The 20,611-nt window shown below is 38.0% G+C and overlaps 1 protein-coding gene across 2 annotated transcripts in view; it reads right to left on the bottom strand.

Moving 5' to 3' along the window:
- The window catches only part of RMDN2 (regulator of microtubule dynamics 2), a 48,097-nt gene that overhangs the window by 22,609 nt on the left and 4,877 nt on the right, over positions 1-20,611 (bottom strand). For both annotated transcript variants that reach the window (XM_074579886.1, XM_074579887.1), the window contains 4 exons: positions 16,614-16,809; positions 16,214-16,316; positions 14,111-14,171; positions 824-899 (listed from right to left, as the gene is read on the bottom strand). In XM_074579886.1, coding sequence (XP_074435987.1) covers positions 824-899; positions 14,111-14,171; positions 16,214-16,316; positions 16,614-16,809 — 436 coding nt within the window. The remainder of the gene's footprint in view (positions 1-823; positions 900-14,110; positions 14,172-16,213; positions 16,317-16,613; positions 16,810-20,611) is intronic.

Below are 20,611 nucleotides of genomic sequence, written 5' to 3'. Positions count from 1 at the left end.
TCCTTAACATTTGCAAATGATTCACATGGATTTCAATAATTACTTGTGAAGAGGAAAACCTCGCTGAAAAGGCTAACACTGCTAACACTGTGGGCTCTTTTAAACTCCATCCTTAAACAACTGCAGCACTTGTGTTATTTGTCATTTTCCCTTCGTTCCCAGCTTGTCCCAGCGCTCGGGGCTTAGCTCACTTGGCACAGCTCAGATGTAATTAATGCTCTCTCATAGGAAAGCTCTGCGACGCTCCAAGCCCTAACACGGACGTGATGTGAGAGGAACCCGTCCCGGGCATGCCCCACGAAGCGAAGTGGAACACGTCTGCTGCCTCTCACTGACAACCAGAAAGCGGGGATGCCGGCTCGGAGGGCAAGGGATGGAAAACGCCTAAGCAATGCCGAGGACAAGCAGGGGGAGAGTAGCACATGTAACACAAACTGGTAACTCTAAAAAAACATAATTATCTTTGAAAAGACAATGTTAAAACAAGTATTACTTCTTAAGGGTGGCATGAATGATGATTGCTAACTGTGTTAGTTCATCACTTAATATTTCATGTGTTTTTATTTTCTAAATGGAATTATTACTCCCTTTTCCTCCCCTCCTTTGACTACAAAATAAACCAAAAATTTTAATGCTGTTCCCAGAATCCTACTTCAATTCTTATATTTTCTAAACATATAATCAACTTTTTCACATTAACATTGGCACCAAAATAGACCTGTGAGGCTGAATTACTGTGCTGGAAAAATTGGTCTTTGACACTACATAAGGAAATAATTTAAAGGAATAGCTTAAGAAAACCCAAAACCCTACAAAAACATACCTTAAAGAGATAACCATTCCTGATTTTGTTTTGTACACTTTCAAACTGAGACATATAGCCACACATAATTGCAAACCTGAGAGGGGAGAAGAAAAACACACACACATACTTTTCATGATTTAAATAAATCTTTGAATCAAATTACAAAATATTTCAATACCTAATTCACAGATTAACACCTGATTTTTTTCCATCTTGGTGGCTGGATAGAAGTTTGGCATGAGCTGTACATATTCAGGAGCAGACAAAAAAAAACAAAACAAAACAATAATGGAAACATGAAGAAGTTTAAGTGACACTGTTTGGGCTGTCAGTGAAGTGAAAAAACAGGGATTTCTCCTTCAAAATTTCTACCATTTAGTTCAGATTGTGACATTTCCAGAGTGGCTCCAGCATTGACAGCAGTTTAACTGGACACATTGTGCTCTGCGTTGCAATGCACTGGGAATGTGAACACCGTCAGCCGCAGTACCGCACCCGGGAAGGCAAATCCTTGGGGTGCGCTTCGCAGGAAGCTGTGCAGACCTTAAAAATCCTTCAGGGCCATTTTCTACCCTTCTCAAGCACCCTGGTGTACTCCTGCACTTCTAGCATCCTTTTAATATCTTTAAAATTATTTCAAAACATACACACACATTCTGCTCTAACAGGATCACTACTGCTATCACTAACTGCCTATTGCTAAGATTATTATTACTATTATTATCATAAACTGGGGACACTGACAGTGACAAAAGAAATGTGAGATCTATTAAAAATTTGTATTGTTAAGCAGGTATAACTGAAAATATTTTCAGAGGTCCCTACCAATAAAGGTTCAGGTTTCCTAAGCAACACTATTGTCTTATTGACACTCCACCTAAACTTCTATTGCTTTTTCTTTATTACTTCAACAGCTATAGAACCTACTATGCATAAGGAATTTTTTGCGCATATGTCAGTTGTACTTTCCTTGGATCTATTTTCATTGGTATTAAGACAACTTTGCATTTCTGTATGAAACTAACAGCACCACCAAAGATATATTTAAGCAGCATAAACTAATACAGATGATTTCTCTATATTTTTCCGAATTTTACTTTTGTATTAAACATTTTACAATGCAATATCAAATTAAAACAAAAATTAATCCTAAAAGAGGGAAATCAAGTCCAAGTCCAGAGGAAACCATAAGAGTTATGCAAGAAACTTATCGACTTAATTATGGTAACAGACCCACAATCTGTACAGCACACATAGTTTTTAAGCATTACTAAACCTCAGCTTTCTTGAATTTCTTTATATAATGTAATTATTCAAGCTCCAGTGAACGCTCATTAAATTGTCACTGCTAATATACCTAAGTAAATTACTACGTTGCTTATAGTTATACCTAATGGTTTTAGGTTAGAAATACTCATGCTGCAGGTTAATGCATTTTTAGTCAGTACGTGTTCCCAGGTAAGGCATGCGAGTCAGCATAAAAACAGTAGTTGAATTTAGTAAGAGCTCCAGACAGACTGTCAAACACTGTTGAGCAGGATGTTTGTTGTGACCAATGTGCACTGAACAAAATCCGGCTAATGGCACCACTACTTCTGACAGTTAAAGCTGCAGGGGGAACGCATTTCATATGGGAACCAGCTCAAAGAGAGGGAAAATGCAAGGGGCGGGGGTCAGGAAAGTTCAGGTATTTAGAAAGAGGGGGAAGGTACTGAAAACTTTATTAGGCTTAAGTAACTCAGGCAACATTTCCCCTATTCCCTTCACTCATTAAGTGCTAATCAGATAAACTCAGCATACCATAGCTAAACGGATTGCTGCTACAAAAGAAAACAATGAAAAGCGAACAAGCTAATCCAGCATCTTGCAGTGTTTCCCTGTCTGTGCGTGACAAGAAAGAGGGCCTTAGTTTAAACCAGTTCAAAGAAAAACTTCTACTTACAGCTAAAATCTCTGGGGAGGAAAATCCCAGTAAAATTTAAAAAAAAAAAAAAAAGAAAAATAAGCTAACCTACTAACTTTAAATACATGTTATTTTTTTCAAGGAAAAAATAACAGTGTCTTTCATGTATTAGCAGGGTGTTTTTTCTTTCTATTTTATACTTTAGAATTGGGCTAGGCAGGCAATTGGTATAAATCAACTATTTAATTTTTGGAGTTCTATGGCATTTCAGATACAAATTTCGTTTCTAAAAAAAAAAAAAAAAAAAGGTAAAAAAGGTTGGTTTTTTCCCTGAAAATAATTTTTAGGTGTTTTGATGAATTTTCAAAAACCTTAAAAAACACAGCAAGCTTTATTTTCACGGATGCAAAGGGTAACATGAAGAAAATGCTCAGAGAAAACGTGGAAGGGACTAACTAGGAACACTCCCAGCTGGTTCTTGTCGTTCAACCCCGAAACCATCATTGCAGCTTTGGGTCCCAGCTCTGAGCGAAGCCGGCAGCCCGGGGCAGGAGCGGGGCGGGAGAAGCCGGGCTGCCCGCGGGCCCTCGGGCTCGGCTCCCCTCCGCCTTGTCGCCTGCCCCATCTCGCGGTGACAGCCGGGCACAGCAGGCAGCCGCCGGGACTTGGGCCTCGCACTGTTTTGTTTTGTTGTTCCCCCCGCCCCCCCCCCCCTTTTTTTTTTTTTTTTTACATTGTCACCTTGTGAGCTGTTAATAAAAACTATGGAGGGGAAAGAAATAAAAAAAAAACAAACAAAAAAACCATACCACACAACATTGTGCAAATATCCTGTGAAATGGGCGGAACGTACTTATCTTTCGTTAGAGCGAGTGACACCAGTTTTTCTCACAACCGCTGCCCACCTTATGCCTTGTGAATATTAAGATTAAAATACCACTTACAGTACCTTCACAGAGAAAAAAAGAAGAGAAAATTGTACCAACTAAGTGCGGTAAAGAAGCGACCTAACTGCTGAGCTAACGCTACTCCTGGATAATGTAAAAAACCAGCCACAGACATGTTCATCTAAATAAACATAACGATCCTAGCCTCATTGGGACAGAAACGGTACTTCTGTTAACGTGAAAAAAATCGTATTTCCAGGTGGAAAAAAAGTTACTGAGAACAGGGTAGAAGCATACAGGTGTATCATTCACAATTATACTCCTTTTCTAAGCACAAACACAAGCAAACTAACTCAGTAACAAGTGAGCACCACGTCCCTTTGCTACAAACAATGTCACTGAAACTCAAACTCCCAAGAAACGATAGTTGTCAGAGATGGATGCCAAGTGCTTTCATGGCCCTCATGTAGCGGGATCCAGATCAAGGTGAATTAATGCTTTCCCTTCTGGTGTCACAGAATTTCTATACATACTCCGACAAGATAAAACTGTAAGGTGCGTACTTTACCTGCTGCAAAAGGAAGAACAGCAGGTTGATCCAGCCAGTTTTATCAAGTATGTTTGCAAGCAACTTGAATTTGCATACAAAAAAAATACAGAGAGATGCTACCAACACTTAGACTCTGGCTTGTCCCATATGAGACGGATTTACAGAAAAGATTTAAAGTCTCAAATCAAGATTAAGCCACATTAGGTCACTCACATACAGCAAGTTTTACCTTTTCCCTGACAAATTTCACAGCGCCAAAACCAGAAATAACATTCATCTTGTTTCTTGCCCTTCTATAAGTCCTTCCATGTATCCCAACTCCAAAAACCCTCTTATTTCATGCAGACTTCGGAAACATGTGGGTACAGAGCTCACATCTAGCAGCCTAGGTCTCCCTTTTAGCAGTCTAGTGTTAACAGGAAAGTTTTTCTTAACTGTAATTGGTATGACTTTGTGAACAGAAGGAGAGTTTGTGATATTTACTAATACCAAAGAACTTAATTTATATGTGTCACACGTATTTGTCACTCCCTTCTCTTCACCCAAGACACATTTGATGTGTAAGGTAGTAAGAGAACAGACTAATGTGTGGGTAACGCAAGAGGCCCGGTGAAAAAAAAGTTAATTTCCATTCCAGTTCTAAATGCGTTCTTGTGTCCCCAACTCTGCACAGCACCAAGTCCTGTGCATCCCATCTTATTTCTTTGCCATGGACTCCCTCACTCCCCAGTTTCATGCGCTTACATATTCTGACAGTCTCTGCAATGCAGCCAGACCCTCAAGCTCACTTTTTAATCTGACTTCAATGAGGTATCAATTCCTATGTAGGGAGATTTTACAACTTATGTTACTGTTTATGACTCCTGTTGCATTACTCTTGCAGAGATCAGTTTTGCATGCTTAAAATTGTATCCGTTTTCTACCATGATTATGTCTATATGTCAATACGTCTATACATATATGTCCTACCATTATATGTCTCTAAAAATGCATCTGATTAAGTTTCCATGGAAATGTAAAGTATCAGTTTGATATCACCTTCCTCATGGTGGTGAGGGTATGGAAACCATAGCTAAGAACGTGAAAGACGGCAAATCTACAAAGTAAAATGCACCAAGGTGCAAAGTGGAGTGTTTAGGTAGGAATTTTGTTCTTGTTTTGTTCTGTTTGTTTTTGTTTGGTTGGTTGTTTTCTGGGGTTTTTTTTCTTCTTGGAATACAACTTAGACTACATTGTAGAAATTGGCAGAAATACAGTTTTTATATTAAAAATTCACCAGAGTACTGAAGCTGAGCTCCAGGGAAACATCAGATGTAGCACACACTTTTGTAGGTGAAGCTCGCAAAAGCATGGAAAACAAACCCACATTTTAGTTAAAAAAAAAGAAAAAAGCACAAAAGTAAGGACATGTAAGAATTCTGTCTTAATAAATTATTGCAATACACACAATATACTAAAATAAGGAAAAATACTGATGTTAATGCATATTCACAGAAGCTGACCAGTAAAACATGTGGATGCCATGTTCTGCATTTCTGAGGCTGTGGGACCCGCAACTGTGTTAAAATTTGTGTTACAGAAATTTAACTTTTATAACGGACGTTTTCAGTCATTATAGCTGCAAACGCAACCTTGAAGAAATTACCAGGATATAGTCTTCACAAACGTGGAAACAGACTGAAACAGCTTTCAGAGACAGTAACACAATAACTCTCCTCAACAGAAACATAATAGGGATCACCAGGTTGCCAGTGTTCTTTTCTCTGTGACCGTTCTGACAAAAAGCTTGCAATGAATAGACCTTTTTGCATTCCAAACCTACCTCCTTTGCACTTGCATGAGGATGCTGCAGTGTTTCACCAATGCACCGCTATTTCAAGAACCTTTTCCCTGGGGATGCATCATACTCCTCCTCACAGGCTGGACTACAGACCTGAGCTCAGTCCCTTGCGAAGGGCTACTGTCATGCGGGTGCCACCGTCTGCTACCTCCCTTCAATGGGGAGGGAAATGTGCACCGAGAAGAAAGATCAACAGATGGAGGACGTGCAGAAGGGACCACAAACGCCCTGAGGCATTGCAACAACATTTCTGAACTGAAATACTCCACTGACCTGCCCTGTAGAAAAAAACAAACAAACAAAAAAAACCCCACACCAAACCCAACCCCGCACTAGATTGTGATTATTTTTTTTTTGGCACAGAAAGTGATTTTTGTCATATCTAATCACTAACCCCAGCAACGACACAGTCCTAATGCATGACTTTCCACCATTCTCTCATTTAAATGCTCTTTAATCAGAAATACACAAGAAGCTACACATCCCTCTGATCCACTTACTACAGAACAAGTTACAGCTTCTCAGAAATGGCTTTGGAATTTGCCTTTCTGTATTCGAAATTTTAAATTATTTTTGCCAAAATAATAAGTAACTTAAAGATAATTCACCAGGATTAAGCATAATTAACAACAAAGATTGATATAAAACTTTTAAAGTCATCCTGTGAGTCAAATACAGGGCAAATAACTACTAACCTGAAACCGTTATACCAAGTTTTGACTGAAAGCAGTATTTCTGGACAAGGTATCAACTCCTAAAAAATAAGACTGTATGATAGAAACAGATGCTTGTAGCATGTAAGGTATCTGTCTCTTCTAAGTCTAAAGAAGGGATAATTAAGGGCAGAAGGTTAAAAAAATTTACTTAGAAAGATGGTATGAATTCAGTTTTAGAAGTTTCCAGTAGTATGCTAATATCCTACAACATATTCTATAATTTTGAAGAGTTTTGTTTCACTAGAGAAATATTGTTATGCCATCACACCCTACAAACGTGACAAATTATAATTCTGCTACTGAGAGTACACGCCATTCACTTTTTTTGTGGGAAGTTTGTGTAAAATCCTTTTGCATGTACATGCCACTTAACATAAAAGTTCTTCTTCCATAAGAACGATGTTTTTCCTGCTTCTGCACAGCTTCCCACATTTCTGCAAAATAACCAAGTTGTATGGGTTTAAGAACTTGACTTTATCATGCTGGGTTGTAATATCACTTAATCTTAAAAAATAATCCCAGAGAAACTTACATCCCGATTGGGTCAAAATAGTAATTGACTTAGGAACCATCTTCTGAGCAGTTCTTTATCCTATTGTGAGTGCTCACAAGATGCAAGAGTTAAAAGTTTGTACATTTCTGAGTACTTTCTTTGTGTAGAAACACAACTTTCCACATTTCTGAATACTTTGTACCTCTCAAGTTATGCAAAACACCTTCTGGCTAGATACTCCACTATTACGTACAAACCTCCCTCTCAGTATCTTTGCAATCTCTACACTTTCTCACTGAAATATGTTCTACCTGGGGCTATCACTTTCAGCTTTTTGTATACCAAATGCAGCAAGTCCACTGAGAAGTGCAAGTCATACTAGCACACCAAAGAATCCCTAAGCATTAGTTCTAGCCCAGGCACAAGCTCAACACAAAATTATATGTGAACATAAGGGTCAACATGACATATTTTGAATTAGTCCTGGAAGTGAATAACAAATCTCTACAACTACCAACAGCTAATACAATTTCTATTATTATAACCTTCTTCATTCTCTGGCTTACTAATACAGGTCAGCCAAAACACCAAGTAAGTGGTAATTACTCGTGTCCTGAATGAAGCTAATCCATTCTCTTCCATAGTGTTCCCTCACAGTGAGACACTGTCAGCTCTGGAACAAGCTTCCATGGACAACCCTGGCGTTGTGAAACTTGTTTCTGTGCTCCTGAGTAACTCCAATATACACGACAGAAAAGTCTCGAGGCAGCTGTGGTTCAGGGGTAGTCTTCACTTAAAATTACTAGGTTTTCACTTGATAACTTCAATCTAAGTAAGGCACGTGCTATATGACTCCTATTAGCGGGTAAGTTCTATAGAGTAACCAAAACTTACCAGCAGCACTAAGTTTGTTTGTGGTGAACAAACCAAAGTTCAATGCAAAGAATGATCTTTCTAAGTAAATATCATTAATACTGGCCACATCTAGTAACCTTTCAGTTGTTTGCAAAGCCTGTAACAAATCCTCCTCAACAAAAAAAGGAGGTGCAGGGTTCTGGGCAACAGCAGAGAAGCCTTCTAGACCTCTTCCAAACGCTTGAAGAAAAAAAGAGCAACAAAACACCTCCAAACATAAAAACTCACTCATTTTGCAAAATAACTTAGAAGTGATTGTTTAACTTTAAATAAAAGCTCTATTAACACTCCTCTACATTTTGCGTTTTCTGTTATTGTAAAGTTTTAAAGCAGTGTCATCCAAAGCAGCTCTCATAGCACTTCCTATTAAAACGTGGATGCCCCATGGTCCAAGAGGAGATGTGAGGATTCACAGCTATCATTTGGGAATCACTTACACACAAAAGGATTTTGTTTGGGGCTTGGTAAAGACAAGAAGATCTGCAACTAGCTGATGCCAACTTTTGCATGCGAGTTCCTTCCTTGAATAATTGACACCAGCTGAACAAAGCAACAAGTCATTTAGAATATTTACTCTGCCTCTCTTTAGGGTGGTCACACAAATAATAAAAGGTTACAGCTATGTTTTTCCTTTTCAGCATTTCCATTTACTTTAGTTTTTTAGAGGTCACCATTCAAAAAAAATTGAAAGTTTTTTGATCTCACTGGCAACTACAGTATTAAGTATGATCACATGTTTTCAAAAATCTGGATTCAGATATGAAAATTATTTGCAGCTGTGGAAGTTCATTAGCAAAACAAACTGACTACTTCAAGATATTTTGCTGTGTTCTTTCTGCATATATTTTATCAAATTTAATTTGAGGATGAATATTGTTTACTTGTTAGTATTCTGATCGGTAAGTTGGCCAGTTTTATTGCTGATATATTTTATGACATGGTTTTATTAAACAATATGGGTGACCTACTAAGAAGATACATGGCATATTTTTTTTGTTCTTAAATGAAGTAGATATGAAAAGTAAGGCAACGCAGCTGAACCCTGGGCCTACATTAGCAAGAGTTTGCTCACGAGACCATTTCACTAAATTCTCCTGGTGGAGACAAAAGAGACATTCTATTTCCCAGACAGCTTATAACAGTTCCACAAAACAGAAAAAAAACCTGCTCTGAAAAAAGGGATGTTATTGCCAGTATGATTCGGCCTACACTAGGGCTTTACTGGAACAGTTATGTCAGTCAGGGTGTGACAAAAGCACATGTATGCAGTAAACGGCTTTCAAGCAATAGGGATAAGCTTGCAAAAGAAACTTTCAGAGAGGCCTACTACCTGTTTGACATGGTGTACATTTCTAATGAAGAAAACGAAACCATAAAAAAGTGCCATGTTATAAAAAGTTCTAGAGAAGAATTATTAAGAGACAATATTCAAAAGCACAGCAGCAAATAACCTTTGTGATGCAGAGGAAAGGCAGGAAATAGTTTTAAAGACTAATCCAGCTCCAGTGAGGTGTTCTCTATTGACTTAAAAATCCAAAAGTAACTGACCCCAAAAGCAAAAAAAAGAGCACACAGCTAAGCTAGGGATATTGGATAGGTATTAAGGATATGGATAGATGGACGGATGGATAGATGGATCTTAGAACTGGATGGCATATTCAAAGAGATATATATAAGAAATGCTAAATACACCCTGAATTGCAACTCACAGGAGACATACAAGGCAATAAGAAGAGGTTCTATAAATACAGCAGAAGGAAAAGGAACATAAATGAAAGTACCAAACAATTAAGCAATGAGGAAAAGATGACAAAAGATGAAACCAACAAGGCCGAATTCGATTTCTTCTTTACTTATATTTCCCCTACCCACCAAGGGTTAACTGTAAGTAGAGAGCAAGGAACAGGACCAGAAAAAGAAAAGGCCTATCATTTAATCCTCACTCACTTAGTAAGCCATAGTATATTAAACAGTTTAACAGAACATTACAAATAACGCATGAGTTGACAATATAGATACCAGCTATATCAAATGTGAGTTAAAACCTTAGTTGTGCTGATAGGAAATATCAAAACCCCTCAGAAATAAGAAAGTACAGATTAGTAAGAAATCAACCAAAACTTGCCTTAGGCAAGGTCAGAAAGCCAGCTTCCTCATCAATAGCTAACACAGAACAAGATAACTTTTCATGAGAAAGGAGAAAACTGCCTAATGATCAGGTGGGTTTATCTTACGCAGGCTAAGATTAGTTACCTTACATAGCTTAAGAAAATTTTATGTTGGCAGTGAGATTAAGAGGAAGGATTTTGGTCTGAGACAGCATTGCTTTCACACTGAGCTTGCATTCATGCTGAGTTTCTCGTCTGTGTATCTAATCTCCTATTACAGTCAATGCAGACCCTGTTCAATTCACAGGATCCCTGCCTGGGCACAGGTGCCTACCACCACTGGAGATGCCCTAGGGTTTCCAACCGCTTCCAGCTGCTGGCCCAGAAAGGTACAGACCCCCAAAGGTCCTGTGCAATATCTACCATGCCATGCAAATATCCTGGCACATGAAATGGCACATGTTGCCTATTAAACATTAACTCTTCATTTCCTGTAAGTGAAGGATAAGTCCCTTGCTCACATGTAAATATACAGTGGAGAAAGTACATTTAGGTGTCAATCTGGACTTGGGTACTGCCCTTCATCTCTGACCTTAGGTAGAACTGGTATGCCATTCTTCTTTAAGTGACCACCTGCTAGTGATCCTAGTATTTTTGTCTAAATATTTGTTCTATTTTTTCTTTTAAGTTTTGTTTTCACTCTTATTATCCCTTTTAACTATGGATTTCATATTACTTTCACATATTATTTCTTCATACCTTAATTGTATTGCACTGTTTTCTGTTGACACACAGTCCTATCTATTTATGATTTTAGGCAAAATTCTGTTTGCATACAACTTTGAGAGCACAGTTTCTACAGGGAAGATTCCCTGAAGTCTTATTTCCTGTTCATGCAGATTAACATGTAAAATATGTTTAGATAAAGTGGATAAAATTTGCATCAGCCAGACTCAAACAATCCAGATCTGACATAGAGCTGACTACTAAAATCTCCTGGGCAATATGGAAAGTCCAGCAGTAAGGGAAAAAGCAAACACAGCTGCTATAGGGAAAAGGGAGAGGGAGAGGACAGAGGTTATGGACAAACCAGCCTAACCCAAAAGCATTCCAGGATTCTCTAAGTGCAGAAGCATACAAAAAGTTAATGCAAGTTTGTCATGAACAAACAGTATCAAACAAAAATATTTTTATTTTCTAACAAGATAAACAAGCTTGGAATATTAGAGGAATGCAACAAATGGGATATAGCTGACCTTAATGTGGCCTTAATTTGTCCTACCTGATGTTCCTCAAAATCTAACCATGGAAATATCATTTAGATTAAGTCACCAGTAGATAGTTGTAGAACAAGGTTCATGTGAACCTGAGCATCATTGTAGGTGCTCCACAAAGTTGTGTGCTGGGTCTATTATCTTTCAGTAATTTCATTAATGAAGTAAACAATTTAAAATCCCCACAAAACAACAAAACACTTTTAAAATAAAATTGTAATCTGGGAAGGGATGCAAGCATTTACAAACCCAAATGGCCACAACAAACCTGAGAAATGGTCTAAAATCAACATGAAATCAATGAAATGTGTATAAAGTACTCTACCAAGGAAGTAAAAAGAAATGTGCAGTTACAAAACAAGTCCATCTGGTTAAGCAGCAGCACAGCAGAAAAGGATCTACGGGAACTACAGACTGAACAACAGTTGTCAGTCTAGAAGAAAACATAAAAATGTCTCTGGAGTATGGAAGTCCATTCTGCCCAGTGTCCAGAGCCTCAGTTAGGGGCGCATACCCAGCATGGAGCATCACACTTTAGAAGTTATGCATCAAGTCAGAAAGACATCAGAAAAGAGAGGCAAGCAGATAAAATATTCAGAAAAATATGATACCAGTCTATTGAAATCTGTGGTGTCCATCTACATCACTAGAAAGCTACCAGTTCAACAACAACTGATAAAACCCTCACATTTATTTGCAACCCAGGTACAAAAAGCATGAAAACTGTAAACCATACAGAAATCCACTGCCTGTTACAAGAAGCAGTAGCTTACAAAACATAAGATTTTCCTCTTAAACCTCTCAAATAGGCATTTTGAGCTAAGCTCTGGAACACGTCTCCTTGCACTCATAATTCTTCCCTTGCTAGATGTGCCTGCCAGTACAGGATCTCACATCTGAAGTCCAGCAGACCACCTACATCTCCCTGAACAACATGTAAGCTTTTATCAGCCTATGTTCTGCCAGTGAAGTTGTATTTATACTAGGAGATTTTGTGAGTCTCATGGGCTGGGGAGGAAGAGAGTGGGGGAGGAAGGGGCAGGAATTGTGCTTGCATGTGATTTTGTGGTTGTTCATACACATAGCTCTAGCTGAGAGGGGTACACCAGCATTACCCTGAAGAAGTGACCGTGGCCGTGGTCAGGCAAACAGCAGAAATGGCTGTGAATTTCTTTCAGCAGGTGTTCAAGCTATATGGGCTTCAAGTCACCATGCACTGAGGAGTGATGCTCAGATGATCCTCTTCTGTTAGTTTTGCTGCCACAGTGGCAACTTCCAGCTGATAGGAATTAACAAGCAGCTGAGTAAGGCCAAAAGCAAAGACTCCTGTCTTAAATTGCCACATTACAGCCACCTGGGGCCTAGGCTTCACTTCCAGGCAGGCATCATCATTACTTCCAAGATAAGGAAGGAAATGCAAATATGTCTGTGATGGTGAAGCTTAGTCAAGATTCCTGCAGCACATAATTGTAGCACTGTTACAAAGCGGGTGTTTGGCACTAGTTGTTATAAATAGAAGGAAAAAAAGAATCATAGAAATATGGCAATGCTCACAGGAACACAGCATGGAACAATAACATTGCCATCTTTGAAGTTTAGGGGAGAGAGAGAGAGACCAAGCCAGAGAGTCACCTACCTAAATGAAAACATCTGTGTCTAATCAAGTATCTAAACCTGAGCTAGCTGACATGTGCTCCCTTTATTGGCAATGCAGATATTGTCAACTGGAGAAATTCTTCTCACCCTAATGCAAATGGACAAAATGGACTCAAATGAACTGCACTCCTGAAGTGACTGCTTCATTTTAGATTGTGAAGGGAGCCTGGGATAAAAGGATTTGGTTTAGATATGTAAAAGTGAAATCTCACTCTACATGTGTAATGACAGTATTAATGAAGAACATAGAAATCAAAATAGAAAAGCTAACAGTATTAGAAAAGAAATCAGGAGTTCAGTAAAATTGATTAATAAAATAGTAAGGTGAGAAACTACCAGCTAGAAACTCAGCAGAATTATCTTTTACCTGATAATGTTGATTTGAAAAAAAATATTTACATTTGCAAAGAGTTTTTTAGTCCTGGCAAGGTCTACAGAATTAATCCGAGGGCCAAGCTTTGATATGATAAAACAAAAATTGAGAAGTTAATTGAAACTTCCATAGTCCTCTCATTGTCTATTTTTAATTATTAGAATTTAGATTATTACAAGTAAAAGAAAGGGCAAAATACGAGGTCAAATTACATTATTTTGCCAAGTGTTGAAAGAGAAGGTAAACGGAAAACTATGGCTTCTCTGAGCAATAATATACTGGTTTAAGCAAATACTCCCTTCTACATTTCATGGTATGTACTGAAGTACAGTTATTGAGTTGTTTCACATGCTACAGTAAATGCTTCACAGCATACTTTAATGTAGCTTTTAGCTGCAACTGATGATACTGGAGTTCCATAAAACTATGAAAAGATATTAATGAATAATTATTGAAATTTATGTCAGACTGCAGCATGATAAATGTAACTTGCTGTGGGCACTATGTAAAGCCAAAGACAGTTGGGGTTTTTTTGCTGGATTTGATAAATACATATAACTTCGCAAAAATGCACAGTTTCTCAAACTTACCACTGATGGCTTTCAGCACTCCTGGCATCCAGCTGAACAGCTTTTTCAGCTTTAATCTTTCCTGTAAACGGAATACAATATATTAAAGGATTTATTGTACCCTTTCACGTTTTAGGCAACTCCCAAGAACGAAGCAACCTGATATATCTTAGCTGCAAAGAAAAAATTGCTTCCTGCTCTTGTAAACATCCTCATACGTATATATATAAATATGTCCATATATATATATGGGTGCAATTTTAGTATTTTCTCTTAAAATCCAATTCAGATGCAGCTAAAACAGGGAAGGATTGGACTGGACAGACAAAGGAGGCCGTGTTGTCTGTAAGACTGAAGACCCTTCTGACAGGTTAGAGAAGCACCTGTCAGAAGAACCAGCAAAGCTGTTTCCTGTCTTGGGTATGGGAATAAACTAGTTGAATTTCCTTTCCAGCACAGACTTCTACAAAGTTCCACTTTTAACCGAATAAAGATGACAGTAGGTGATTTGATCAAACCCATGCTCCCAGTAAGGAGCTCAGATGAGATGCTTGCTGCTTGCAAAGTCTCAGCTGCAATCAATTAAGCCACACTGACATTTCTGTATTGCGAGTTAACTTCATAAAAACAAAGAACAGCATACACAGTCCTCCAACCCAGTGGAATGAAAAAACCCATGAAACTACTGCCAGCTCTCCCGCAGTTTCAATCCCTCTGCACCACTTCCAAAAACTGAGATGAAAAAGGCTGCCGCCACCCACCGTTTCATGAGAATGAGCCAAACTAGGCTGGTTACTCAACACCTAAGACGCAATTTCATTCCATCATTCTTTATCTCGCCTTGTCTTTTGCTATGCTATTATCTTTCATCAGCTGAAGCTACATGTAAATACTGGTAAAAGCAATGGATCCAACAACAGAGTTTACTGTTGTAATTTAGTTTGTGTCATGATCCTCACTGCACTGGGTGATCTCCATACAAAGAAGCCAAGTTGCTACTAAAGCAAAGACCATATCGATTAAGTAGCTAAGACAGTGCAAGTCTTCATGAGTATTTAGATGACAAAAGGACCTTGGACAAGCTGAGATTGGCTATGGAACATGTAATGACAGCACAAAGGCATCTTTAAAGATGACAAAGGGCAGCCGAAACTGATTTGTCAGTGATGTTGTCACTGCTGACAGAACAAAAAGTAGAAAATGGGAAAATAGTCACAAAAGACAACATAAACTCAGCTTGGAATCCACTTAGAAAACTTGAATTTGGCGCAGCAAAAAAGGGAGAGGCAATGGAGAAAGAAAGGAGAGAGAGAAGTATTCCCAGATACGGGCAAAAAGGATTATTGTAAGAACAGTGTGCTGGCTGGAGGAGAGTGACACAGGTAGAAAAGATGTAGGTTTTATTGTAATAAAGAGAAGGTGGCCCAAAACAAAGAAGGGAATGTGAACTGTACCTCCAGCCAATATGCACTCAGACAGTGAAAGAAAGGGCAATGCTTTTAAAAGCAAGAAAGAGCGCTGGGAAGAGGAAAATCAGAACCCTGTTGCGGTTAAGCTGTCAAACAGGACACATGGGGAGAGATGCCTGGAAACAACATCTATTGTCACACACGACTTCTGTTTCTGGTCAACAGTTTTTCCAGATTCACTAAGTTTCACCACCACCATCATCACAAAAGAGGCTGCTGATATGCAGGAGCGCTCCTTTGCCACAGGAAAGCAGAAAAACAAACCTTGACTTTGCCTTGACATTTATTTATTCCTCTCACTCTCCCAAAGATATAATTAAGAAACTGCACTGACAGCATCTGTCTTTTTTCACATTCTGTATCCATCTGATTCTCAACAAAATACAGGATTTTAAGGCACCATCCAGAGTCAACAGCCTTCAACTGTGACCCACAATACTTATTCTTCACGAATTTTGTATCTCTCCAGTGAGGAAAGAATGGACTGAAGTTGTATACTGTGGCAGTTTATTGTGCAAAACATTATTATTACAGTACAAACGCTCCCATTTATTGGATTGTAAATTGCTTGGATCAGAAAACTTAACCATTAAGTTCTAAGTATGTTTCACTACATTCAGATGGCATTTTACAGAAAAAATTTTCCTCTGCTTACCATCAGTAACGTATTTCCTCTTCTCCTCAGCATCAGTAGTCAGCTCAAATAGATCTCCATAAGCACGTGCAACTCTCCAAAGAAAGTCCACACAGTTTTCATACTGAAAGTAGAGGACAGCAGGGTGATTAAACTGATCAGAATGTAATTTAAACAGTTTCCTTTCATAATGCTTAAAGCTGGTTATCGGAACACAGCATAAATAATAAAACTTCTATGTTCACCCAACCTCAATATTGACACCACCGTGAAGTATTTCTTTTTCACTGTATTTTAAAAATACACATGAAATTTCATCTTCCATTCCTGTGCGTGTTTTAATGATTGTGTTAAAGAAGTTCTTAAAAGTAATGCAAATCATAAGTTAATGGCAACATAATATGAAGTTTACCATTAATACCTCATCATCTTTCTCAAGCAGCAGTCTGAAGCCCTCCCTTTTATCATCCTCTGAACCCTTGTGCAAATTGTCCACCTTCTGTAAAAGATTAAATAACTCTTCTTCTTCTGCTGATTTCACAATGGTATCGGGTGATTTCATACATCCCTTTTCTTCCTCAGAGTCTCCTTCAGAATCAGTATGAGCTGTAAGATAACTAAAACCACAGAAAATAATCACAATCTTTTCTAAAAATATTGGTAAAGCATTGTTAAATTCAAATGCAAAAGTCTCGGAGCACAATTTCTTCCAGTTGTCCAACCTTAAAGGAGTTTTTATTTGTGGTATCAAGCTTATTATTACAAAACCTTTATCTTCAAAGGGACAGCACAATTGTATTCCAAACATAACAGGCGAGTAATATCCTGCTGCCTAATACCACATTAAAAAATGTGGATACATATTAGAAACACATGTATCCTTCTGTTTCAAATGCAGAACGCTTTAAATCATTTATGTGTATTAAGACATGCTCTGTAATCTTGAATAGGTCTCTTCAACTCTTTACCTCTATTTTTTGAAACTGGAATGAGCTTGCTAATCAAAACGTAAGTGCTATAAGAATCACTTGTACCATGTTTTGTTAAACACTTTTAAGATCTAACTATAAGCAGTAACATCACCTTTATCAATTCTTTTACTTATTTCTTTTGAACATTCTGAAGGTCAGAGTATCTGAAACTGGGAAAGAGCTTATATTAACTCATTATCCTTAGTGCACAAGTACCCAGCACAAGGCAATCAAGGACAAAGAAATATTTACAAAAGCCTAAATACCGTGCAGAGATAAGCAGGTGGCCTTACTGTCCAAAGTGCTGAGCATAAATTAGGGTCCTCCAATTTCATATAGGAGCAGATAAATGGCATTATTTTTAAAAAGTAGCTTTTTGCTTATGTACTAAAAATGGACAGAAAAGCCTAAACTTCTGCATTTCCACTTTTCTGATGAAAAATAATAATGTAAAAGTATTAGCTGCCAGGTTCAGAGATTTTTAAAATGGTAACTAGGAGCAGAAAAAGCACACGATGTACTATACACGTTAAGGAAGTGAATAATTGAAGTAGGCCATGACGGTCACAATATATAAAATCTATTTTTTTTCCAGAAATATAAGCACTACAGAATGTTAGCAATCTAAATGGAGGTTAATAATCATGCTTTTAAATATTCTGTTTTCAATACATTGTTTTCAGAAGCAGCCAGAACTAAAACACGAGCAGATACACTTACAGCCTGTAAATGAACAAGTACAACTGCTTATCAAGCTACAGAAGTGGTAGATGTGGCATCACAGTTTCACTGCAAAATCAACCTGGTAATATGGGAAAGATGAGTCAAAAATTTGGATAAAACAATACGTACATAAAGCATGTGCATGTGTTCAAACTGAAAAACAACATGTAGCAGAGCAAAGCAGAGCAACTTCATAGATTCCTACAGATTTGTTTTACATAATCTTGATACTGAAGTTGATGACACATCCTATGATGTATCCTGCAGAGTCTTTATTTGTAAGTCACCGACCATTTATTTTGGGTTTCTGAAGCATCTTTAAAAACATAGCATCTTGTTCTTCCATAGTTATTTTGAAGTGGGTACAGAGCTACATCATATATAGGCTGCATTTGTAAGAGCACTAACTTGGCCAAAAGCGCAAGGGATTAGGTGGGAGGGAGGCATCTTTTTGCTGCATACATAACCTAAATGCACAGATGGTTTGTGCAATTACTGACCTAAAATAAGGGCACTAGATAATATAAAGTGCAACAACCAAGCAGTAAAGGCAATTTCAAATTCCCATAAAATACTGCAACCATAACACTCCTTAGTTACAGGAATTTGGGCACTGCATCAAATGCTGCCTAAGCAAGTATATATGAAAGTAAGGAATCAGTGTTTGGAAGTCAGTGTTGATGTTTTCATTTTTATCTTCGCTGCATGAACATCTGCTAAAATTTCTATGATCGCTGCTGTTCCAATGTTAGCAAACAGACAAAAGTGATTATTAGAAAATGTTACAATCCTAGCAAAAATATAAAGGCCAAGGCTGGGCTGACAGCCAAGCCCTGTCACTCCAAACAAGCCCAGCAGAGATTTCCAGCAGCAATGTATCAAACTGTCACGGCCAAACATCAAATTCATCTGACATCAGGTAAGTCACATGAGAATATTCACTGAGAGATTCAAATGGAAAAAGTGTGAAGTAGGTCACTATCTAACAAATGATATGAACCCATACAGAGCTAATTATAAGATATCATGGAAGAATAATCTTTTTAGATCAGATCGTACTGCAGCAATTCTTTCCTCTTCCCACCTCTCCTACAGAAACATGGTCTCCGGGCCACATTTGTGCTGAGAAACAGCAGAAAGGACAGGTCATTTCTTTCCCACTCCCTCTCACCTCCACCATCCTGGAAAATTTTCTCCTACCTCCTCTATTTCTCTGCTTTATGAATCCTCAGAGAATTAAAATGTGGAGCAGACCATCTTAAGCCTTGACAAGAATGACATAAATTTCAATTTACTTGTTGACTGCATGCTTTAAAGAAGGCAAAACAATACCTATAACACAACCTGTGGGAAGTGAAAAATACCAGTAAGCAACTTTTTTCAGTGTAAGGCAATGCCAGTAATTCCTAGGGACTGTAACAAACCATACAACCCTGTGCCTGCTGACATAGATGAGAAGACACCGACCTACACTAAGGGACAGGAGTTTCTGCACAACCACCAGAGAAGAATGCCATTCTCAAACAAAAGAAACAAAATGCTTAAAATCTCCTCCAGGTTTGGTTTGAAGTGAATAGTGTTTTTCATGGAAAGGACAGAAATTAATGTCCTGATACCAAAGTGTCCAAGGGAGTGCAAACAATTGCTAGTGCTTAAGATTGGGCATGCCAGTTATCCCCAAGATGTATCAACATTCCTCTAAATTTTTCTTTTCTTGCCTCAGAAAAGTAATTTCATAGTGCCTTCAGAGTTCTCTCTTCCTTGTCTCTTCTTGTTTGGCTCCAGAGCTGACATTGCTGCCTCCCGGTATTTTCCACAGAAAAAGCACCAAGGTGACAGCCAAGGGCTTCATGACTTATTTGTGATGAGTTTCCACCTCACTAGTCACACACCCCAGGCAAACTCCTACATTGCTCAGGAGTCACAGGGGTAAAATGACACCAAGATAATTCAATCAAGTATAAAACACTAAATATCACTTCAAACACTGTTGCAAACTAGGCATAAAGAATATTTTTCTGTTTTGTTTCTGATGACATTCATTTTCTTAATAGCTCTCTAAATTTGATCCTTATCATAACCAAAATGTTTTAAGCATGAAAACATAACATGTTAAGAAGGCAATACAGACTTTTAAAAAATAAACAGATAGGGTTTTTCCTAACAACTTGGGTAAGCTGTACTTCACCAATTTTAACTGAAGCCAGTTTTATTACAAGATAGGAAGTCCTTCCAGCTACTTAGGGACATAATAAGAATGTAACAGATATTATTAATATAAAACTACGGTAAGAAGAGCCTGATAACTGACTTCAACAACGCAGCTAACAGGCTTATACATCTACTCATTCTAGAAAAGCATGTTATGAAGAGCAATGCTATAAAAAAGCCCTTCAGTACTAACACCAACGGAAGTGGAGATTCTTTCTAACACAGTTTAAAAACTCCAAAGAGTCTACAGGCTGATGACATTATTCCAAAAGGGAAATTTACAAAAAATGAGGAAGAGTCATTATGGTTTGTTTTAGAAAGATTTCATATAATAACACTGACACCTGCAATTTTACCTGGTATTTTCCTGCAGGAGGTTTTATCAGATGATAAATAGAAAAGAGAGTGTTTATATGTGATAAACACATTGACCGATATTTGAGAAAATGGAAGTACTTTAAAAATGTCTACAGTCAGTGCCAACTTTTTTTCACCTTTACTACAAATAGATTTT

The sequence above is a fragment of the Larus michahellis genome, chromosome 3, assembly GCF_964199755.1.
Source record: "Larus michahellis chromosome 3, bLarMic1.1, whole genome shotgun sequence".
Lineage (NCBI taxonomy): Eukaryota > Metazoa > Chordata > Aves > Charadriiformes > Laridae > Larus > Larus michahellis.
Note: the sequence above shows the minus strand (reverse complement) of the source record. Positions and strands in the feature narration are given on the sequence as shown.